The sequence below is a fragment of the Doryrhamphus excisus genome, linkage group LG15 (assembly GCF_037039965.1).
Source record: "Doryrhamphus excisus strain RoL-2023G ecotype Guam linkage group LG15, RoL_Dexc_Guam_v1.1, whole genome shotgun sequence".
In the NCBI taxonomy this organism is placed as follows: Eukaryota; Metazoa; Chordata; class Actinopteri; order Syngnathiformes; family Syngnathidae; genus Doryrhamphus; species Doryrhamphus excisus.
In genome coordinates this window covers 15,509,001-15,534,748 of record NC_136371.1, presented here as the reverse complement: position 1 = coordinate 15,534,748, position 25,748 = coordinate 15,509,001, and the positions used below count along the sequence as shown (strand labels likewise).

The 25,748-nt window shown below is 33.8% G+C and overlaps 1 protein-coding gene across 2 annotated transcripts in view; it reads right to left on the bottom strand.

Moving 5' to 3' along the window:
- LOC131104626 (dedicator of cytokinesis protein 9-like) overlaps window positions 1-16,410 on the bottom strand; it is an 80,020-nt gene extending 63,610 nt beyond the window's left edge. For both annotated transcript variants that reach the window (XM_078796954.1, XM_058051992.2), the window contains exons 1-4: window positions 16,177-16,410; window positions 13,579-13,695; window positions 5,863-5,952; window positions 5,424-5,506 (exon numbers count right to left, since the gene is read on the bottom strand). In XM_078796954.1, the coding sequence (XP_078653080.1) occupies window positions 5,424-5,506; window positions 5,863-5,952; window positions 13,579-13,695; window positions 16,177-16,290 (404 nt within the window). In that variant the 5' untranslated portion in view covers window positions 16,291-16,410. The remainder of the gene's footprint in view (window positions 1-5,423; window positions 5,507-5,862; window positions 5,953-13,578; window positions 13,696-16,176) is intronic.
- Window positions 16,411-25,748: the final 9,338 nt, after the last annotated feature.

Sequence of the window (25,748 nt, the reverse complement as noted above, 5' to 3'; positions counted from 1 at the left end):
TATGCTGAGGTTCTCATTGGGAGTGACCAGGATGGATAAGATGTTCTCCCCGTGCATGCAAGGGTCTTCTCCGGGTACTCCGGTTTCCTCCCACATTCCAAAAACATGCTAGGTTAATTAGCGACTCCAAATTGTCCATAGGTATGAATGTGAGTGTGAATGGTTGTTTGTCTTTATGTGCCTTGTGATTGGCTGGCCACCAGTCCAGGGTGTACCCCGCCTCTCGCCCCAAGACAGCTGGGATAGGCTCCAGCACCTTTGCAACCCTTGTGAGGATAAGCGGTAGAAAATGAATGAAACCAGGGATTATTTTGGGGGTTTAAGGACCCCTAATAGGTGTCCATTAACAGCTTTGAGTATATGTAGACTGTTTGTGTTTAGTTCCTTCTTATTTAGCTGCTTTGAAGGTCCAAGTGGCTATCATCATCCATAAATGGTAGAAGTTCAGAACGACAAGAACTCTTCCAAGAGCCGGCAAGCATTGGCGGCAGAACGACCCGTGTCAGGAAGCTGACCAAGAACCCAATGGCCGCTCCGACAAAGAAGATTGCTGATTCAACTGTCATGATCTGTGTTGTCGCTTTGCTGGGGCGGACCGTAGGAGGACCGCTACGGGACACACCTGTGGCCAATTTGCGTTTGGCCATTTAAGCGCAGCTGTCACATCAGTTCAATGCCAGATTGTCCCACAAGCTTCTCATGCTGCACGCCATCCGCTGTGCTCGCCCACGTGGTTGATCTTTCCGGACTTTTGCTTTATGGCTTTTATCCTGTTCTTGTGAGTACTTGCCCGCTAGAGTTATTCTACTGTGTTTTTTTGTTGGTTTTACCTTCGTCTAGTTTTTTTTTTTTCTTGCTTGACCTTTTTGTCAGCAGCGTTTTTTGTTCCTCTGCCAAGTGCCTGCTTTTGCCTGTTAGCCTTTTGCTACGGTGTTTTTCGTTTTGTGTTGTCTTTTTCACGGCTGTACCCTTTCGGGGGCACTCTCAGCTGTAAACAAACGTTTTTTTGTTTCAAAGTTCGAATCTGCATCTAGAGGTCCAGACCAGCTCACAGCAGTTCATCCATCCATCCATCATCATTCATCCATCATTGTTTTGTCCGCTAAATATTCCTACTCCAAACCAATCTGACATCAAAACATTTTCCAAAATTCAATATTTTTTTTCACATATTTCTCAATGAAAATTAATTAATGTTGTCCATTTATTGGTGACATTCTGCATATTCTGTCGCATGGCTCGTATCGTAGAGCAATCATCTACCAGTCTGATGATTGAGGATAAGCGGTAGAAAATGAATGAATGAATGAATTAATTCATTATGGTTGTAGCGGTTTTGGTGTATACCTCGATTTTAAGTTCAGGGTTAGGTTTATTTTCAGTATAGTAATGGTAATGGTAATGGTAATGGTAATGGTAATGGTAATGGTAATGGTAATGGTAATGGTAATGGTTTAATTTCATTTGAACATGCATCAGATTACAATTGAGTGCATCCCATAATCAGTTCCCAGTTCCACATGTCCAAAAGGAGTAGGAAGAAGCAAAGCTTATTAAATCCTACCCCTCCATGTGGTACTTTTACAATCAGTAACTGTTACATTTGTTCACTTCCTGCTTTCCTAATAAATTTTAATTTTAATTTTAATTTTAATTTTAATTTTAATTTTAATTTTAATTTTAATTTTAATTTTAATTTTAATTTTAATTTTAATTTTAATTTTAATTTTAATTTTAATTTTAATTTTAATGCATAATCAATTCCCAGTTCCACATGTCCAAAAGGAGTAGGAAGAAGCAAAGCTTATTAAATCCTATCCCTCCATCTGGTACTTTTACAATCAGTAACTGTTAGATTTGTTCATTTCCTGCTTTCCTAATATACAGTGAAGAAAATAAGTATTTGAACACCCTGCTATTTTGCTATTTCTCCCACTTAGAAATCATGGAGGGGTCTGAAATTTTCATCGTAGGTGCATGTCCACTGTGAGAGAGATAAACTAAAAAGAAAAATCCAGAAATCACAATGCATGATTTTTTAACAATTTATTTGTGTGATACAGCTGCTAATAAGTATTTGAACACCTGTGTATCATCTAGAATTCTGACCCTGAAAGACCTGTTAGTCTGCCCATTAGAAGTCCACCTGCACTCCATGTATCATCCTGAATCAGATGCACCTGTTTGAGGTCGTTAGCTGCATAAAGACACCTGTCCACCCCATACAATCAGTAAGACTTTAACTTGTAACATGGCGAAGACCAAAGAGCTGTCCAAAGACACCAGAGACAAAATTGTACACCTCCACAAGGCTGGAAAGGGCTACGGAGCAATTACCAAGCAGCTTGGTGAAAAAAGGTCCACTGTTGGAGCTATCATTAGAAAATGGAAGAAGCTAAACATGACGGTCAATCTCAATCGGAGTGGAGCCCCATGCAAGATATCACCTCGTGGGGTCTCAATGATTCTAAGAAAGGTGAGGAATCAGCCCAGAACTACACGACAGGACTTGGTCAATGACCTGAAAAGAGCTGGGACCACCGTTTCCAAGGTTACTGTAGGTAATACACTAAGACGTCATGATGTGAAATCATGCATGGCACGAAAGGTTCCCCTGCTTAAACCAGCACATGTCAAGGCCCGTCTTAAGTTTGCATATGACCATTTGGATGATACAGAGGAGTCATGGGAGAAAGTTTTATGGTCAGATGAGACCAAAATAGAACTTTTTGGTCATAATTCCAATAAGCGTGTTTGGAGGAAGAAGAATGAAGAGTACAATCCGAAGAACACCATCCCTACTGTGAAGCATGGGGGTGGTAGCATCATGCTTTGGGGGTGTTTTTCTGCACATGGGACAGGACGAGTGCACTGCATTAAAGAGAGGATGACTGGGGCCGTGTATTGTGAGATTTTGGGGAACAACCTCCTTCCCTCTGTCAGAGCATTGAAGATGGGTCGTGGCTGGGTCTTCCAACACGACAACGACCCGAAGCACACAGCCAGGAAAACCAAGGAGTGGCTCCGTAAGAAGCATATCAAGGTTCTAGCATGGCCCAGCCAGTCTCCAGACCTGAACCCAATCGAAAATCTTTGGAGGGAGCTCAAACTCCGTGTTTCTCAGCGACAGCCCAGAAACCTGACTGATCTAGAGAAGATCTGTGTGGAGGAGTGGGCCAAGATCCCTCCTGCAGTGTGTGCAAACCTGGTGAAAAACTACAGGAAACGTTTGACCTCTGTAATAGCAAACAAAGGCTACTGTACCAAATATTAACATTCATTTTCTCAGGTGTTCAAATACTTATTAGCAGCTGTATCACACAAATAAATTGTTAAAAAATCATGCATTGTGATTTCTGGATTTTTCTTTTTAGTTTATCTCTCTCACAGTGGACATGCACCTACGATGAAAATTTCAGACCCCTCCATGATTTCTAAGTGGGAGAAATAGCAAAATAGCAGGGTGTTCAAATACTTATTTTCTTCACTGTAATTTAAGTTATTTTTTAAGCTTTATTTTATTTTATTTTTCATTTTTATTTATGTCTTTGTCACATACCGAAGTAAGAGGTGATATGACCATACAATGACATAATGGGTACCATAGTAACTGTCAATTTTGTGATATATAGCAGTTTTACAATCAGTAACTGTTACATTTCTTTACTTCCTACTTTCCTAATATAGTTTAAGTTTTTTTTTTTAATTTAACTTTTTTTTTTTTTATTATTTTAAATTTTTATTTTATTTTATTTTTTGTCACGTGCCGTAATATAGTGATATATATAGCACATCATGACTGGTTCAAGACTGTTCATCCTTGTATTTAGCAAACATCAACTACTTGTATTGTTTCTTGAATTGGCTCATCGTTGTGCATTGTTTGATTTCCTTACTCAATCCATTCCATAGTTTGATTCCACATACTGAAATGCTATGGCTTTTTAACATAGTCCTAGCATATAAGTGTTTCAGATTTAGTTCTTCCCTTTGTTCTTAGTAAGAGAACAAAATATAAAACTTCTGTGTTTCGTGCGTTTTTTTTAAATAATCAATAAAAACTGCTGGCAGGTAATTCGGCAATTAATACAATTCTGAAATAAGAAAGAAAAATATTATATAAGATACAATTCCAATTATATAATCCATTACAGCAGGTCCGACTCTCACCAAAACGAACACTAAATCAATAAATGTTGGAAATAATGTAAATGTAATAATTGGTTCCAGAAAGCCCCAAGTGTTGACACAAAACAGGTTTTTACCGTTTGATTTACTATTAAAATTTTACATGCATATTTGTTATGCAAATCAATACATATAAATGAGGAATTAAAGGGATAAATGAAAACATACGGTTACGTTACCTTCACTGAAAACATGACTGTTCCTAAACACGTGATGTGGCAGCGGGAATTCAACATGAACCAATTCAGTGACCCAAAAAGTGAGAAAAATTAGGTGGTCCGGTACTGCAAAGAGTACAGATTTCATACACAGTCCCAAAGTCCCACAACCATTTGATTATCCAACGGAAAACCTAGAACCTAGGTTCTAGAACCGCTGAATTGTCCTTACCAGGAAGCAATGCTGCAAAGTTGTCAGCAAAACACACATCCACAGCATCCAGGGCCTTAAGGAACTCCTAGCATCCACCCACTGGGTCCTGCCCCCATGGGGATCTTTTTCATACAACAGCCCACCATGGAGTCCCAAGGCACTGCTTCCTCATTGGAATACTAGTCACTGGGATTGAGGAGGTCCTTGTAACCAACACAAAAGTCCAATAACAACACACCAGTAACTTGGTCACTTAGTGTTGAGGTCCTCCAACAGAACGTGGGAATCCCTGAAGGAGTACTCTCCAGGACTTCCTCTAAGGACTCCAAATAAAGGCGAGTATTCTGAACAGATTTTTGCGTCATAAACGCAAACAACAGTCAGGACCGGTCCTAAACTAACCTCTCGTTTACCAGGTTCAACTTCGATGTTCAGGCCCTGAGCCCGTTGCATGGAATAAATTCCAGTCCATCTTAAGTGGACTGGTACCTGGACTGTTGTACATCTAGGTGAGTCGGACTATATCGAGTTTCTCCACCTCACGCACCCACTCAGGCTTATTCCCCCCCCGCAGAGAGGTGAAATTCCACATGCCAAGACGTAGCTTCTGCAGCTGAGGTTCCCACCTTTGGACACCACCCAACCATTTTGGCCCTTCCCATGATATCAATGGAGGAGGTAAGCATCTATATAAGCATTTATTTCCATACCCACATAGTCTGTGTTACGTTTGAGTGTGTTGCAAAGTTGTGAGATTTCCATGTATGCTTCAAGGCCTCCGGATAAAGCATTTTCAGTATAACACATGTCAACTTGGGTTGTATTTGTTTTAACATCCTGCTGAAGACAAGCAAAAGACTCACTTAGGGAGCTGCCGAAAGTCTCCTGAATACTCCTCATACTTGTAGTTGACCACATGCCAGTCCGACTTGTAGGTTTTGATACACTGTGAGGAGACACAAAGTGAAAAAAGTAAGACTTGTGTTGTATTCTGTAAAAGACTAACACATGTGGAGTGAATCAGAAGGTCTGTAAAAAGTGAGACATTTCCAATTTGTATCAAACTCAAGCACAATGTGCTGCAGCCACACCCAAAAAACGACCTGAGCAAAGTGTGCAGTGACATGTTGTGCAGCATCACAGTGGACTCCCATCTGCTGTGCATTACAATCAGGGTGGGGAGGTTCATAGCGAGGCAAACATTTATGAACATGCCCTCAATGGGAGTTTTCTTCTCTTCACGCCGCTTCATCTTTTCAAACCACAGGCAAGCGTGATGGCGGCTTCATGTGTTGCTTTTACCTCTTGGACAAACAGCGATCCAGCTTCATGTTCCGCATTTTCTGGCACGGTCGAGAACAGAGTCCGACCCTGGCGCTTAAGAGTGCAGATCTGATGAGACAGGAAGAAGAAAAAACTCTGAGTTATGATATAGACAAGGGGTTGCCAAACTTTACCAACTCAGGGCCCGCATGAAAATCTAAAAAATGTCCGCAGCCCACCTTTGTCCTATAAACAGTACATAGACGAAATGCTGCAATCTCAGAGAACTTCACTTATATAATAATAATAATAATTGAATATTGAATATTAACAATAATAATATATTAATAATTATTATTATTGTTATATAATATATTATATAATAATATATTGTTATTATATAATAATAATAATAATAATATATTAATATTATTATATAATAACAATATATTATTATATAATAATAATAATAATATATTAATATTATTATATAATAACAATATATTATTATATAATAATAATAACCAGTTTATTATTATAATTATTATAGTTATTATTTATTATTATGAAAATAATAATTTAATAATACTAACAATAATAATATATTATTAATTATTATTATTATTAATTATTATTCTTCTTATATAATATATAATTATATATTGTTATTATATATTAATAATAATTATTAATATTAGTAGTATTATTACTATTATTATATTATATTATTATATATGTATTATGTATTAATAATATATATATATTAATAATAATCATTAATATTATTACTATTATTATTCTTATTATATTATATAATAATAATAACCAGTTTATACCATTTATATATTATATATAATAATAATATTATAAAAATAATAATTTAATAATATTAACAATAATATATTATTAGTTATATAATAATAATAATAATAATAATAATAATAATAATAATAATAATAATAATAATAATATATTATTCATTTCAGTCCTGAATCTTAATAATAATAAGAATAATACAATACAATATTATTAATATATTAATAATAATATATAATACATATATAATAATATAATATAAGAAGAATAATAGTAATAACATTAATTATTATTAATAATAATAATGATTGTTATATCATAGATTATATAATAATATATTGTTATTATATATTAATAATAATTATTAATATTAGCAGTATTATTACCATGATTCTATTCTATTATATTATTATATATGTTCATTCATTCATTCATTTTCTACCGCTTTTTCCTCACGAGGGTCGCGGGGGGTGCTGGAGCCTATCCCAGCTGTCTTCGGGCGAGAGGCGGGGTACACCCTGGACTGGTCGTATTATATATGTATTGTATATTAATAATAATATAATAATAATATATATTATTAATAATAATTAATGTTATTACTATTATTCTTCTTATATTATATTATTATATATGTATTATATATTATTATTAATATATTAATAATATTGTTGTTGTTATTATTCTTATTATTATTAAGATTCAGGACTGAAATGAAAGCAGGGGGATAAAGGAAGGCCAAACTTTTAATCTGTGGTTTACACACAAGACACAATTAATTCTCCATTCCAATCATAAACTGTATAAAGTCCTTAAAATATTGTGACAGGTCAATAACACTCAATAAGTTATTACTTAGGCCTAAAAATATTTTTTTAATCATGCAATAAATATTTTACAATAAAAATAATAAAAAAATGAATCATATCTTAATGACCTCCAAGGCACACCAGCAGTACCACCACGGCTCACCAGGGGGCCGCGGCCCACACTTTGGGAATCACTGATATAGACAACATAATATGATATTACACCTCAGAGGTCCGGGGTAGAATTCTGTGCTTTTGCTGACTTTTGTGTTTACGTTTATGGTTAGCTTAAATATCTGCAAAGCGTGTTTCGTGGGTTGAGTGGAAAGCCTGTTCAGCGAAGGCAGCTCTCTTTTAAAGCAGCTGTATCACCATGGTAACCTGGGTTCAACTCATAACCTGGCCCCGACCATATCATCAGTGTTAACTTATGTATTCCCATGCTACATGCTGCCATGCCAGCGGTCATCATCTTTTGGGAACTCCTCATAACTCTCCATAATAATTACTCGTTGTTTGTAAAATACACCAGTCAGAATGGCTACATTTTTGAGTGTGAGTAGAATAATATGGCGTCAAATTCTCCCTTTGTGCCGACAATTGGACTTGACCACTGTCGAAGTACTGTTTGATTCCGTTTGTTGAGCTGTATCTTGAGCAAACCTGTTTTGTGTTAGCATTTTTGGCTTTCTGGTACAGATGAATTGGATTTACATTGTTCTTTAATGACAAAAATTGATCGCGGCTAACCTTCCGGAACAATGATGCTAACCAAAGTTAGCATCATGTATTTGTTTTCTGTTTTTAGAAGAAAACTGCAATTTTGGGGGGATTTTACCCATCATCCACAAACGTACACACACATGTCTTTCCCTTTTGTGTGCATTCTAAAAATGATATGCAAAGGTTTGACCTTATCAGAGATGGGGGGGGGGGTCCAGTTGCCTCAGGGGCTTGGAGCCACGGTCACCAGTACATGTTCTACTTCTTTACTCACTTTGTACAAGTTACAGTGGAAAACTGAGCTATACTGGCCTAGATTTGTCATTACTCGTCAATGTCATTTGGCGAGTGGACAATGGGCAGACTCATCTTAAAAGTAAGCCCAAGTAAGCCCAAGAACCTGCCTTTTAGATCCAATTCCCACATCACTTTTAAAATCACTTTATGGATTCTTTGAGGAGCAGTTTTTAAACATCATGAATTGCTCTCTTCAGCCCCTTCTGAAGAAGAGCAATCTAGACCCCACCGTTCTTAATAACTACCGACCCGTATCCAACTTGCCGTTTTTAAGTAAAATTTTAGAAAAACTCTTTTTTTACCAACTTAATGACTTTTTAAACAGAAATAGCATTTTAGAGAAACATCAGTCTGGCTTTAGGAGGAACCACAGTACCGAGACAGCACGACATGAGGTGGAATTTAGATAAAGCTCACAGTGTTGGTTCTACTGGAGTCTTTAGCTTCTAACTCCAGTGTTTCCACACTGGGGGCTGTTTGGGTCTGCTGAGGGGGTGCCATCCTTGGGTCCCCTCGTCACGGCCGGCTGGGGGTTCGTGTATTGGAGCCGGGGGGCCCGGGTGCTGGTCCTCCGATGGCACGGCCTGCAGCTCCTCCCAGTGTGGACGGCCCCAAAGGTGGCGTTTCCTTGCTCCTCACTGCCAGGACATGTCTCCGTACTGTGTGTGATTGTGTGACTGTGTTTGTGTGTGTGTGTGGGTCTAGTATGGAGTGTGGGAAGGAGGGGCTTTCTTTTTGTTTCATTGTTCTTTCCTTTTAATTGTGGAAATTGTTTTAATTCTGTAAAGCACTTTGTGTTGCATTTCTTTGCAGGAAAAGTGCTCTACAAATAAAGTTGATTTGATTTGATTAAAGGACATTATTATCACGGCAAAGTTCCAATAACACGAAACTGACTGCAGAGCTGAAGAATTGTAAACATTGTAATCAGAATTTGATTGGAAAGTCATAATGTGTTCGACCACAACCAAATTTTCCGAAAATACAACTTTATTTAGTTTTGTTTGTTTCTCATAATATTGAATGTTCATTGCAAATTTTTCCTGTTTTTTTCACTGTATTTTTGCAAAATTACTGCAGATTTTTTAATTGTTTTTTTGTTGTTGATGTTGTTTTACACAATTACAGCTGTATTTTTTTCTGCTGTTTTTCAATATTATTATTAAAATTTTCCAATTGCAAATTTTTTCTGTTTTTTTTCACTGTATTTTTGCAAAATTACTGCAGATTTTTTAATTGATTTTTTTGTTGTTGATGTTGTTTTACACAATTACAGCTATATTTTGTCTTCGGTTTTTCAATATTATTATTAAGATTTTCTTATCTTAAAATTTCTTTTCATAATCATGATTTTATTCTCATAATATTTTGGCTTTATTCTCATAACATAATTTTTACTGCAACATAAGTTTACAAAAATTACACCTTTTTTCTTGTTTTTTTCATGTTTTTAGAATGTGCCATTGGCTGTTAAAACACAAGCGACAGGCCGCGAATGGACCCCGGCCCACACTTTGGACACCCCTGTGCTAGGCTACACAGGTAGTCCTTTTTTTTCACTGTATTTTTGCAAAATTACGGCAGATTTTTATTATATCTTTTTTTTCTTGTTGTTTTACACAATTACAGCTGTATTTTTTCTGCTTTTTTTCAATAAAATTATTATTATCTCATAACAATGACTTTATTCCCATAATATTTTGGCTTTATTCTCATAACATTATAATTTTTACTGCAACATAAGTTTACAAAAATTACACCTTTTTCTTTTGTTTTTTTCATGTTTTTAGAATGTGCCATTGGCTGTTAAACCACAAGCAACAGGCCTCAAATGGACCCCGGCCCACACTTTGGACACCCCTGTGCTAGGCTATACAGGTAGCCCTCTTTTTTCACTGTATTCTTGCAAAATTACCGCAGATTTTTAATCGATTTTTTTGTTGTTGTTGTTTCACACAATTACAGGTATATTTTTTTCTGCTCTTTTTCAATATTATTTAAACTTTATCTTAAAATGTCTTCTCATAATAATGACTTTATTCCCATAATATTTTGGCTTTATTCTCATAACATTATAATTTTTACAGCAACATAAGGTTACAAAAATTACACCTTTTTCTTTGTTTTTTTTTCATATTTTTAGAATGTGCCATTGGCTGTTAAACCACAAGCGACAGGCCACGAATGGACCCCGGCCTGCACTTTGGACACCCCTATGCTAGGCTATACAGGTACTCCTTTTTTTTCACTGTACTCTTGCAAAATTACCGCAGATTTTTAATAGATTTTTTTTTTGTTGTGGTTTTACACAATTACAGCTGTATTTTTTTTCTGCTGTTTTTCAATATTATTATTATCTCATAATAATGACTTTATTCCCATAATATTTTGGCTTTATTCTCATAACATTATAATTTTTACTGCAACATAAGTTTACAAAAATTACACCTTTTTCTTTGTTTTTTTCATGTTTTTAGAATGTGCCATTGGCTGTTAAACCACAAATGACGCGAATGGACCCCGGCCCGCACTTTGGACACCCCTGCGCTGGGCTATACAGGTAGTCCTCATGATGTTATGATGTTCCATGTGACGTTGCAACGTTTTGAGTTACAGTGTTTCGCGTTATGGCGTTTGGCGTCGCAACATTCTGAGTTATGGCGTTGGAGCATTTGGAGTCAATTTCGGTGTTACGGCATTTTGCATTTCGATTTAGGATGTTCGAAGTTACGCCGTTTCACATTGCAACATTCCAAGTTATGGCATTTTGAGTTCCAGTATTTCAAAGTTACGACATTCCAAGTTATAGTGTTTTGCGTTCCAATTGTTCAGCTTCTGGCGTTTCAAGTTACAATGTTTAAAAGTACGTTATTTTAAAGTCACATTGCAACATTTCAAGTTACGCTGTTTTGTGTTACGACGTTCCAAGTTCCAATTTCAAGTTGCAACGTTGGAACGGACCAACTGTAGCTACTGTTGCACCCGAGTCCACGCACCCTCGTACCCCCAAAGTGTTTGCAAACCCTCTATTGGGCAACAATTAGAATGATATAATGCGACTGTCTTTAAGCAATGTCTGCCACTCAAATATTCTTCCCTTGTCTCAACTTGCCTCTTGCATGCCAACTGCTACTCATAAAAACATTTCAGGGATGCTAAAATTCTCTGGCAGACCGGGTGTGTATTAGGTATATAAGGACTATAAGGTGTATTCACAGTCCCATTATAATGTGGTTGTTGGATCCGTGGATGTTGATACCTTCTCCATAGACCAAGGAGGGGCCATAGTGAAAAATGAAAGAATACATGTAGATATGCTAGGACTATATATTTCAAGCTTTGTGAAATCATCAAATCGTCATAAAGCGTATTATTCATATGAACCTTGACCTTTAGTCTTTTTTCCCATTTTTGCTGTTTTTGTTTAATTTTCCAACTTTTTCAACTTTCTTCAATTAAAAATTTTCTTTTGAGAACATTAGGACTATGGTCTCATAATATTTTGACTTTATTTTTATGGTATGATAGAATTTTCCCCAACATTATTTTCCAAAAATTACAAGTTTATTTTGTTTTTTAATAAGTTAAATTTTCCAACTTTTTCAACTTTCTTCTATTAAAAATTTTCTTTTGAGAACATTAGGACTTTAGTCCCATAATATTTTGACTTTATTCTTATGATATGATAGAATTTTCCCCAACATTATTTTCCAAAAATTACAACTTTATTTAGGTCTTTTGTTTTATAATAATATAATGGCTTTAAAATATTTTTTGCTGTTTTTCTTTAATTTTCCAACTTTTTCAACTTTCTTCTATTAAAATAATTCTTTTGAGAACATTAGGAATTTAGTCCCATAATATTTTGTCCAACATTATTTTCCAAAAAAAATTTCCCCAACATTATTTTCCAAAAATTACAAGTTTATTTTGTTTTTTAGTAAGTTTAATTTTCCAACTTTTCAACTTTCTTCAATTAAAAATTTTCTTTTGAGAACATTAGGACTTTAGTCCCATAATATTTTGACTTTATTCTTATGATATGATAGAATTTTCCCCAACATTATTTTCCAAAAATTACAAGTTTATTTTGTTTTTTAATAAGTTAAATTTTCCAACTTTTTCAACTTTCTTCTATTAAAAATTTTCTTTTGAGAACATTAGGACTTTAGTCCCATAATATTTTGACTTTATTCTTATGATATGATAGAATTTTCCCCAACATTATTTTCCAAAAATTACAACTTTATTTAGGTCTTTTGTTTTATAATAATATAATGGCTTTAAAATATTTTTTGCTGTTTTTCTTTAATTTTCCAACTTTTTCAACTTTCTTCTATTAAAATAATTCTTTTGAGAACATTAGGAATTTAGTCCCATAATATTTTGACTTTATTCTTATGATATGATGGAATTTTCCCCAACATTATTTTCCAAAAATTACAAGTTTATTTTGTTTTTTAATAAGTTTAATTTTCCAACTTTTTCGACTTTCTTCTATTAAAAATTTTCTTTTGAGAACATTAGGACTTTAGTCTCATAATATTTTGACTTTATTCTTATGATATAATAGAATTTTCCCCAACATTATTTTCCAAAAATTAATAAATTAGTTTATTTTGTTTTTTAATAATTTAAAGGTTTTAGCATGGCATTATTTTTCCTCATATTACACGTTTATTTGCTTAAAAACTTTCTCTTAAAGGGGACCAATTATGCTCATTTTTGTTGTGGACTCCTATAGAGCAGCTACACGCCATAACCAGGACAGAAAGCTTTCTAGATCTTCCAGAATCTGCACCTATTCCAGCTGTATTTCTTTGGATTTCGTGCTTCCTGCTAAAAAGGTGTTTTAATGTATTCCGCCCACTCTGCTGTGGTTGGTCACACTGCCAAGTACTCACCAGGACTTCTGGACAGCTACCCAACCCAGCTTTATACAGTATGAGTTGATAAGCGGTATAGGAGTTAATAATAAACGGCGATTTATCTTTTTAAAATTATCTTTTTAAAACTTTTCACCACGCAAAACTTGCATCTCTTGCGATCTTAATATCCGTTCAGTGCTGGAATAATAATTCCAGTCAGGCTTGCAATGATGAACTTTTACCTGAAAGTCATCCAGCGGGAATTGCAGCATGTCCCGTAGCGCATCAGTCATGATCTGCGTTTTCCTTTGTATGATCACATTTTCATAGTCCAGAGGCTCGATGACCTTGGGCTTCACCTAGCAAAGTAAACAAGGGGACGGGATCAACATGTGGCCAAACAAACCTGTGAGCGATAACGGTAAAATATACCACAACGTTACTTGTCCGCAGGAGAGATGCGTTCAAACCGTGTGGACAAAACGGCATTGTTCTTTCACAAGAGCTCATCTGTTACGGCATCAGGGACCGTGTCAATGTGTGTGTTTGTGTGTGTGTGATTGTACCAGTCACTATGTCATGATCTCACATCTCAAAACCTGTAGGACGTAATCGGTAGTCTTAGGGTTGGGTGACGTGGCCTCATAAGTGGCGTTGAATGGCGTTATGGCGGTTATACAGTAGATTTGGCGGAAAACCGGCAGTGATTGATACGGCCATTAAAATGTCTACCGCCTCCAAAGCCTTCTGCTAGCTTGACGTTGATGTTCTAACCCAAGTAAAGTGACTGTTAATAATGTTTAGATTCTCTCTTTAGTTGCCATTGTTCACTCATGACCTAACTGTTTCCAGAGAGGACCGCATATTGAATATTTGGAAGAGTTATATTGACTGTATTTCAAGAAAAAACTGCATCTCAGCTTTGTGATATAGGTATAAAAAAAAGCATTTTATTAGTATCAACTTTTTTTCCTTTTTTTCATTTCCAAAACATTTAAAATTCTTCTTAAATAAACATCATCAATTTTCTTTTTGTAATATTATGACTTTATTCCCATTATCCACTAACTCATCATTAACTCATCCACAAAATTACTTTATTTTCTTTCTCATAATATTACAACATTAAAAAAATAATACAAATTTAATATTTCAATTTTAAGCTACTAAAATGACATTATTTTTCCTTATAATATTACAACTTTATTATTGTAAAATATTATATAGTAAAATTAATATTATTGTAAAAAAATATAACTTTATTTCTTGTTTTATTTGTTTCAACATGACATTACAATGTTTTTAAAAAAATTGTTTTTAACTTTTTCCGCAAAAATGATTTTCAAAAATTGCAACTTTACTTGTTATTTTATTTGTTTTACATGACATTACAATGTTTAAAAAAAATTTGAAAAAAATAATAAAAATTTAATATTTCAATTTTAAGCTACTAAAATGACATTATTTTTCCTCATAATATTACAACTTTATTATTGCAAAATTTTGACTTTGTTTTTTATTTATTTTGGTAAAATTACAACTGTTGTTTCCAAAGTTTTGTTTTGTCTTGTTGTAAATTTTCTTCTCGTAATTATGATATTATTCACATATATAACAACATAATATATCCGCAAACATGTTTTTCAAAAATTACAACTTTTCTTGTTTTATTTGTTTCAAAATGACATTACAATGTTTAAAAAAACATTTTTAGAAAAAAATTAAAAAAATTTAATATTTCAATTTTAAGCTACTAAAATTACATTATTTTTCCTCATAATATTACAACTTTCTTATTGTAAAATTGTGACTTTTTTAAATTTTATTCTGGTAAAATTACAACTGTTGTTTCCAAAATTTTGTTTTGTATATTTGTAAATTTTCTTCTCATAATTATGATATTATTCACATATATAATATCATAATATATCCGCAAACATGTTTTTCAAAAATTACAACTTTATTTCTTGTTTTATTTATTTCACATGACATTACAACATTTTTTTTTAAAAATGTGTAACTTTTTCCGCAAATACGTTTTTCAAAAATTACAACTTTATTTGTTGTTTTATTTGTTTCACATTACATTACAAAAATTCCCCTTTAATATTTCAACTCTTTGCTACTATAATGACATTATTTTTTCCTAGTAATATTATGTGTTTATGCTCGTAAAATTGCAACTTTTTTCTCATTCATATTTTGACTTTATTCCCATAAAATTGAAGCATTTTTTCAATTTTTCCTGTTGTTTTTTATTCTTGTAAAGTTTCTTCTTATTCCCAACATTCTGTATATTTTGACTTTATTCACGTAATAATTGAACTTTTTCCAAAAACCTAATTTACATTACATTATGACTGATTTTTTTTTTAATTAGCTTTATGCTACTAAAATTGCGATACTTTTTCCATAATGTTACAAATTTATTTACGGAAATTACGGCTTTTTTTTCATGAATTACAACTTTTTTCTCTTAAAACTTCAAGTATATTTTTAGAATGGGACACGGGACAATAAAAAAAATAGTTGTGGGCCGCAGTTTGGACACCCTGCCTTAGAGATACTTGTTTCACAGCTATAGGTTACACATGTAGCAGTTTTAGACCAGACCAGGTCTACCTAATTAGCGTTCAATGCTGTATGGGGTCAACTAAAGTTGTCCCAAGCGTGGCACAGGAAGGGTTAATGAACAAACTGAGCGCTATTTCCGAAAAAGAGTCAACCCCCCGGGGAGGTGTACCCCGGAGCTGCTATTTCCCACATCCGTCCAGTGCTCTTAAACAGGCTTCAAAGGCAAAGACTTGGAAGTCACACAATGAAGAACCTGACGGACTTACCAAAGCCACCTGTGACCCCGCCTCCACTTCGGCCTCGATCTCAGCCAAACACTTGTACTGCTGAGGCGACTCGATGACCATCTCCCGTTTGGGGGCTTTTCCCGCCCTGCTCATTGCTCGTCTTTGTGTACCCGGGACGGGCTGCCACCCTCAAAGCCCCGGGTTGGCTGTCATGGTGAGAGAATGGACTTGAACTGTTTGGGAGGACTGAGAGCGCTACACTGAACGTCTTCTTCTGTCGCAACGGCCTGACTCCTGGCCCCTCCCACGCTTGCAGCAGTGATGGTGTGTGTGTGTGTGTGTGTGTGTGTGTGTGCAGGGATTACAGTCCCACTATGGGATGTGTGCAAGTGGGAGTCGCTGAAAAAGCCAAATCACGGCTGCTCCACCATTTGCATGGATGCCGAGACAATATTGTCACATTGGCATCAAGTATCCTTCTAGGCCAGGGGTGTCCAAAATGTGGCCTGGGGCTATTGGGGTCCCGATGCATGCATGTTCAAACACTTTGGTCGACATAAAATGTGAGCCGCAAGCATGGAACCGCAACCGCAACTTAACGACTGTCGAGTTACGCAGCTTTAAAACCTGCATAGTCACTTCCTGTTCAGTGCAAACTAAGCAACTAACAAAATGCACACATTTAGTTTTTTTGTCCAAAAGCTTTATTGTCATTGTTGTTGAGAACATGCAACAAAAGTAGCAGATCTGTGTAAAATATTGAATTAAAATATGAATATTTTAATAAAAATATGTACGCAAGTAAACACTATCCCAAAAAAAGCTAGAAAAAACTCGATATATGGGTTAATAAAAACGTATAATTACGTCTTTAGTATTCATTCATTTTCTACCGCTTATCCATCCCAGCTGTCTTTGGGCGAGAGGCGGGGTACACCCTGGACTGGTGGCCAGCCAATCACAGGGCACATATAGACAAACAACCATTCACACTCACATTCATACCTATGGACAATTTGGAGTCGCCAATTAACCTAGCATGTTTTTGGAATGTGGGAGGAAACCGGAGTACCCGGAGAAAACCCACGCATGCACGGGGAGAACATGGAAACTCCACACAGAGATGGCAGAGTGTGGAATTGAACTCGGGTCTCCGAGCTGTGAAGCCTGCATGCTAACCACTTGTCGTTTAGTATCGAATTAGTTAAATTTTCAGCTTTAGTTTATCACATTTTTTCAAAATCAAAAAATAAATATAATATATATAATAATAATAATATATGAATTAATAATATATAATAATAATATATATAATTATAATATATATAATATATAAAATAAATAAAATATTCCTTGTAAAATTACAACTGTTGTTTCCAAATATTCTTTAGTTTTGGTTTGTCTGTCTTTTGTCTTGTTGTAAATTTTCTTCTCGGAATTATGATATTATTCCCATAAATAACATTGTAATTTTTTTCAACAAACACGTTTTTCAAAAATTCCAACTTTATTTGTTGTTTTATTTGTTTCACATGACATTACAATGTCAAAAACAAAAAATTATTTAATGTTTCAACTGCTACTGTAGTGACATTATTTTTCCGCATAATATTATGTTTATGCTAATAAAATTGCAATTTCTTTCTCGTTAATATTTTGACTTTATTCCCATAAAATTACAGCATTTTTTCCATTTCTCCTGTTGTTTTTTCCTATTTTTCCAACTCTTTTAACGTTCTTCTTGTAAATTAATTTCTTATTCCCAACATTCTGTATATTTTGACTTTATTCATGGAATAATTGAACTTTTTCCAAAACCAAATTTACATTACAAGTGATTTTTTAAATTTAACTTTATGCTACTAAAATTGCGTTACTTTTTCCGTAATGTTACAAAATTATTCTTGTGAAATTACGACTTTTTCTCGTGAATTACAACTTTTTTCTTTTAATACTGAAAGTATATTTTTAGAATGGGACACGGAACAATAAAAACAACAGTTGTGGGCCGCAGTTTGGACACCCGCACCACTTTTTCACTTCATGCTACTAAAATTGCATAATTTTTTCCATATGTTACAAAATTATTCTTGTGAAATGACCACTTTTTTTCGTGAATTACAACTTTTTTCTTTTAATACTTAAAGTATATTTTTAGAATGGGACACGGGACAATAAAAACAACAGTTGTGGGCCGCAGTTTGGACACCCGCACCACTTTTTCACTTTATGCTACTAAAATTGCATAATTTTTTCCATAATGTTACAAAATTATTCTTGTGAAATTACGACTTTTTTCTCTGAAGGTCACTTCTTGTCTCCTAGCAACGGGATATGTTTACACCAACGGACGCGAGCACAAGTCTTGTCTCTTATTATGTCAACAGTGTTGGGTAACACGAGTAAAAGTCCAGAAAGCAGGAGGTTCTCGTGCAGCTTGAAGCCATTAGGAAGTGTTAGCCTTCCACGCCCTTCCCAGGAGACTGTACAACTTACTCAGGCAAGGCATGATGACGTAGCGGGTTTCAGACACACATACGCATTTACGTGCAGGTCGGTGTCATGTTTGATCAAGAATTCCAACTTTCTGTGCTCGAACATATGGGATATGTTAAATGATGCAACTTGAGAGCAGAGAACTCGGAGTCTTGATGATGTCAGAGTTTGCACAGAGGCTCGAGGGGCAATGGAAGAATCTGGATAAAAGAAGGAGCGGGAGGGTCGACCCAAATATTGACAGTGTCGATAGCAAATGGTGGTATCAGTATCGGATCGATATTTGCCTTCAGTGTTTGTTCAATGTTTGTATTCCCCAACATTAATTTTCAAAAATCACAACTTCATTTAGTTTTTTTTATATAATAATTTAATGGCTTTAAAATAATTTTTGCTGTTTTTGTTTAATTTTCCAACTTTAATTTTCCAACTTTCCAACATTAGGAATTTAGTCCCATAATATTTTGACTTTATTCTTATGATATTATAGAATTTTCCCCAACATTAATTTTCAAAAATTACAACTTTATTTAGTTTTTTGTTTTATAATAATTTAATGGCTTTAAAATAATTTTTGCTGTTTTTCATTTTCCAACTTTTTCAACTTTCTTCTATTTAAAATTTTCTTTTGAGAACATAAGGAATTTAGTCCCATAATATTTTGACTTCATTCTTATGATATGATAGAATTTTCCCCAACATTAATTTTCAAACATTGCAACTTTATTTAATTTTTTTGTTTTGTAATAATTTAATGGCTTTAAAATACTTTTTGCTGTTTTTGTTTAATTTTCCAATTTTTTAAGTTCCTTCTATTTAAGATTTTCTTTTGAGAACATTAGGAATTTAGTCCCATAATATTTTGACTTTATTCTTATGATATGATCGAATTTCCCCCAACATTAATTTTCAAAAATTACAACTTTATTTAGTTTTTTGTTTTATAATAATTTAATGGCTTTAAAAGATTTTTTGCTGTTTTTGTTTGATTTTCCAACTTTTTCAACTTTCTTCTATTTAAAATTTTCTTTTGAATTTAGTCCCATAATATTTTGACTTTATTCTTATGATATGATCGAATTTTCCCCAACAATAATTTTCAAAAATTACAACTTTATTTAGTTTTTTTTGTTTTATAACAATTTAATGGCTTTAAAATAATTTTTGCTGTTTTTGTTTAACTTTCCAACTTTTTCAACTTTCTTCTATTTAAAATTTTCTTTTGAGAACATTAGGACTTTAGTCCTATAATATTTTGACTTCATTCTTATGATATGATAGAAATTTCCCCAACATTAATTTTCAAACATTGCAACTTTATTTAATTTTTTTGTTTTATAATAATTTAATGGCTTTAAAATATTTTTTGCTGTTTTTGTTTAATTTCCCAATTTTTTAAGTTTCTTCTATTTAAGATTTTCTTTTGAGAACATTAGGAATTTAGTCCCATAATATTTTGACTTTATTCCTATGATATGATAGATGGATGGATGGATGGATAGTTCACCCACTAATATGGAACGTGAGCTGGGTTTAGACCGTCGTGAGACAGGTTAGTTTTACCCTACTGATGATGTGTCGTTTCAACAGTAATTCTGCTGTTTTAATTTTTGAAAATTACAACTTTATTTAGTTTTTTTCTTTTATAATAATTTAATGGCTTTAAAATAATTTTTGCTGTTTTTGTTTAATTTTCCAACTTTTTCAACTTTCTTGTATTTAAAATTTTCTTTTGAGAACATTAGGAATTTAGTCCCATAATATTTGGACTTTATTCTTATGATATGATAGAATTTTCCCCAACATTAATTTTCAAAAATTACAACTTTATTTAGTTTTTTGTTTTATAATAATTTAATGGCTTTAAAAGAATTTTTGCTGTTTTTGTTTGATTTTCCAACTTTTTCAACTTTCTTCTATTTAAAATTTTCTTTTGAATTTAGTCCCATAATATTTTGACTTTATTTTTATGATATGATCGAATTTTCCCCAACAATAATTTTCAAAAATTAGAACTTTAGTTTTTTTATAATAATATATAATAATTTAATGGCTTTAAAATATTTTTTGCTGTTTTTGTTACATTTTCCAACTTTTTCAACTTTCTTCTATTTAAAATTTTCTTTTGAGAACATTAGGAATTTAGTCCCATAATATTTTCACTTTATTCTTATGATATGATAGATTTTTCCCCAACATTAATTTTCAAAAATTACAACTTTATTTTTTTTTGTTTTATAATAATTTAATGGCTTTAAAATAAGTTAAATTTTCCAACTTTTTCAACTTTCTTCTATTTAAAATTTTCTTTTGAGAACATTAGGAATTTACTCCCATAATATTTTAACTTTATTTTTATGATATGATAGAATTTTCCCCAACATTAATTTTCAAAAATTAGAACTTTAGTTTTTTTGTTTTATAATAATATATAATAATTTAATGGCTTTAAAATAATTTTTGCTGTTTTTGTTACATTTTCCAACTTTTTCAACTTTCTTCTATTTAAAATTTTCTTTTGAGAACATTAGGAATTTAGTCTCATATTTTTCTGCGCGCTAACCACTAGGACACCGTGCAACCCTAGACACTTATTTGTGAATAGAAACAGTCAGAGTGGCCATTTTGGAGTGGCCTTTTACTGTGGCCAGCTTAAGGCAACTTGTGCAATAATCTTGCTGTCTAATCAGCACTTTTGTGTACTTAAAGAAATGAAAGATGGGAGGAAACGGGAATTAAAAAGTATCGCAAACACGATTTTAACGCCAAACGATGCTGTTCTTACATCATAAGCGATGATTGAAGAGAATGAGTTTACCGGCGCTGTGGACCGCATCCAAAGTTGACACCCTGTCTGTGTCTGAGTTCCCTCTTCCTCCTCCGGTGCCCTGAGTTCCAGCGCCCCCTTGACTGATGCAGAGTTCCAATCCAGCATGGAGCGCAGCCCCTCCAAGAGAACCACGCTGGTGGTGCATCCCATGGTACAACGTAGTCCCTTTAAAGCCTCCTCAGGGTTCCGACTTGTCTGAAGATCAGTGGGTGTTTAAATCACTTGGAACCACAATGAGTTGCTGACAGAGCACGAGTGCTGCCAGGCTGCAGGCTCCAATGAGTCATAGTCCAGTGGGGATTGAGGGAAGAGTGCCAGGAGGAGAGACAGAGAGAAGAGATGGTCAGCTGCTGAGCTGAGCTGAGCTGGGCGTCCACTTCCTCCTGCCTGGGGTGGATGAGGATGAGGATGAGGATGAGGATGCAATTTGTGAAGTGGGTCGCTTTCTTTGTCTCCTTCCTCATTCTGTGACTTCACAAGTGAATGTCACACTCGGTGGAATTAGAAGGGATGAGCTCATCTTGCTGATGCCTTGCACTTGCAATGGGTGGTATAAAAAGGAATGATTTCACCTCCGTGACCTGCGTTGCCACGCGATGAGTCTAATTCTGATTCTGTTCACATTCGTCATATTTTAGTGTAAGTGTGTGAGGTGGATTGAACTCACTTTTATTGTAAATGCTGATCTAAAATCAGAAGAGAATGACAATTTGCGCGTGGGTAACCCCAGAGCAAAATAAAATAAAATAGAAATTGCTAATAAAAATATAAAATTAAATAATGTTTATTATTATTATATAGAATTTAGAATATTAAAATAAATATTAAAATATATCATTTAATAATAATAATTAATAATAATATATTATATATATAATATATATATATATATATATAATAATATATTATATATAATATTACCCCAGAGTAAAATAAAATAAAAATTGCTAATAATAATACAAATAAAAATATAAAATTAAATAATGTTTATTATTGTTATTATATAGAATTTAGAATATTAGAATAAATATTAAAATATATCATTTAATATGTATTATATATAATATTACCCCAGAGTAAAATAAAATAAAATAAAAATTGCTAATAATAATACAAATAAAAATATAAAATTAAATAATATTTATTATTGTTATTATATAGAATTTAGAATATTAAAATGAATATTAAATATATTATATATATATTATATTATATAGAATATTATATATATATCCTATACATCATGGATCGGCTATGATGGGGTGCCCAAAGTGCAGCCCGGCGGCCATTTGTGGCCTGTGGCTGTTTTTTAATGGCCCCTGGCACATTCTAAAAATCTAATTTAACCACTAAACTTTTTTAAAAAGTTGAAAAAAAAAATCAGCAATTACACAAGAATGAACTCAAAATACTAAAATAAAAAAGTTGTAATCGAGCAAGAAAAAGTCATAATTTATGAAAATAACATTGTAACATTATGAGGAAAAATTACGTTAGTAGCATAAGGTTTAAATATTAAAGAAAGATTTTTTTAAAGGCGTGATATCCGAATATCTTTAAAATATTATGGGAATAAGTCATAATATAGGGCAACACAATTTTACAAGAAGAAAGTTGAAATAAAGTTGAAAAATAGCTGTAAATGTACAAGAATAAAGTCAAATTATTAGGAGAGGGAAGTCGTATTCTAGCAAATAAAGGTCCAATTTTACAAAATAAACTTGCAATATTATAATGAAAAATAATATCCTTTTTGTAGCATACGCCTGAAATATTAAAGAAACCAGAAAAGCACTCAGAGTGCAGACGTCCTCATCATAAATGCTAAATTTTAGCATGCTAACACCTTGCATGATAGTGCTAAATATTTATATAATAGACTACTTTTGAAAATGTCCTGGAAATGCTGCTATGCTAATGTTGGCATGCTACCAATGCTAACATTAGTATAGTAATACCTAGCATAATAGTGCTAAGTGTTTATATCTATGTCTTCCTATCAAAATGGCTAGAAATATTGCTACAGTAATGCTAGCATGCTAACAATGCTAACATGTTAGCATACTAACAATGCTAATATGTTAGCATGCTAACACCGAGCATAATAGTGTGAAATGTTTTGTGTGTCAACCTGCGAAAAAGGATAAAATGCTGCTATACTAATTCTGGCAAGCTAATACGCTAATGTTAGCATGCTAACACCGAGCATAATAGTGTGAAATGTTTTTATATGTGTCTACCTGTGAAAAAGGATAAAATGCTGCTATACTAATTCTGGCAAGCTAATACGCTAATGTTAGCATGCTAACACCGAGCATAATAGTGTGAAATGTTTTTATATGTGTCTACCTGTGAAAAAGGATAAAATGCTGCTATACTAATTCTGGCAAGATAATACGCTAATGTTAGCATGCTAACACCGAGCATAATAGTGTGAAATGTTTTTATATGTGTCTACCTGTGAAAAAGGATAAAATGCTGCTATACTAATTCTGGCAAGCTAATACGCTAATGTTAGCATGCTAACACCGAGCATAATAGTGTGAAATGTTTTTATATGTGTCTAAATAATCAAGACACAAGAAACATAAATGTATTCTAATATGAAATACGTAATGGGTGGCATAGCCAACAAAACAACTGTACTCATTTAAGAGTATTGCTTCTTGACAACAATTTTACTCAAGAAAAATATATCTGGCTGCACGGTGTTTAAGTGTGCGGGCCTCACAGCTAGGTGACCCGAGTTCAATTCCACCTTCTGCCATCTCTGTGTGGAGTTTGTATGTTCTGGAGTTTTCTCCAGGTACTCCGGTTTCCTCCCACATTCCAAAAACATGCTAGGTTAATTGGCGACTCCAAATTGTCCATAGGTATGAATGTGAGTGTGAATGGTTGTTTGTCTGTATGTGCCCTGTGATTGGCTGGCCACCAGTCCAGGGTGTACCCCGCCTCACGCCCGAAGACAGCTGGGATAGGCCGTGCAGCCCCACTAATTGATTTAATATCGTTATTTGAGTAGTTTAAAATATTGTGGTTACTTTTTGACAGTTTTTCGTATTTAAGGTTTGTTAGCTGTAAGCTAAAAAAACATTCTTGAAATATTTTATGTTGTGTGCAGTGAATTCTATCAAATACACTCCAAAAAATATACAGTAAAGTCTCGTTATATCGATATCGGTTATAACGAATTACTACTTATTACGATACTATTTTCATTTCCCGGCAAATTTCCAGTCTTTTATGATATAATTAGTTCCGTTAGTACGATACCCGGTTATTATGATAATCCGGTTACTACGATGCCCTTTTCATCTCCCAACAGCCAATTTGGTCTGCTTATATCGATACAAAAGCAGCTTAAATCAATCTTTGCTTAAGGATTTCAATACCAAAAAAGAACACGGCGAACGGCTGCTTCCAGTCAACTTTATTTTTCACACTTCCACCACCAGAGCGCAGCACACACACCGATTCCCGCACTTCCTGGTTCACAGGTCATGCTCAACCCGCCCCACATAGCTGGCCAAACACATGCCTGCAACAGAAGAACCAACTGACATAGCATACACACCTATTCCAACGAAGACACAAGCGTACAAATACATGTATTTAATTGTGTTGTATTCAGATATCTTTTTATCGCTTGCAATAATCACTGTTTTTCATATGTACATGCTGGCGTTCGTGGCATGTGTTTGGCGCAGGATCGGATATATGGATAGTCCGGTTATATCGGTATTTTTTCCGACTCCGAGGATATCGATATAACGAGACTTTACTGTATATACATATATATACCAAAAATATATACCAAAAATATACTACTTTTTGACTAAAAAACTTTTTGGCAAAAAAAAAAATAATGCAAATTTATTCTATACATTCTTGAAATATTTTATGTTGCAGTGAATTCTATCAAATATACTCCAAAAATATATAAATATATATCTATAGTTTTTGCTCCCATTTTTCACGAGATGGACTCAAAGATCTTGAATTCATTCCAGATAAACAATATTAAAATTTATTTCAAATATCGTTCAAAAATCTGCTAACCCTAACAGCGAGGATCAGTACCCATTGATATCCAGCAACTTTGCGCAGCCATTGAAGAAGAGTGGACCAACATTCCACAGTCCTCAATTGACAATGTGATCAACTCTATATATACTCTATATATGGTTAACACGCAGACCTCACAGCTAGGTGACCTGAGTTCAATTCCACCCTCGGCCATCTCTGTGTGGAGTGGCTACTTTTTGATAGTTTTTCATATTTAATG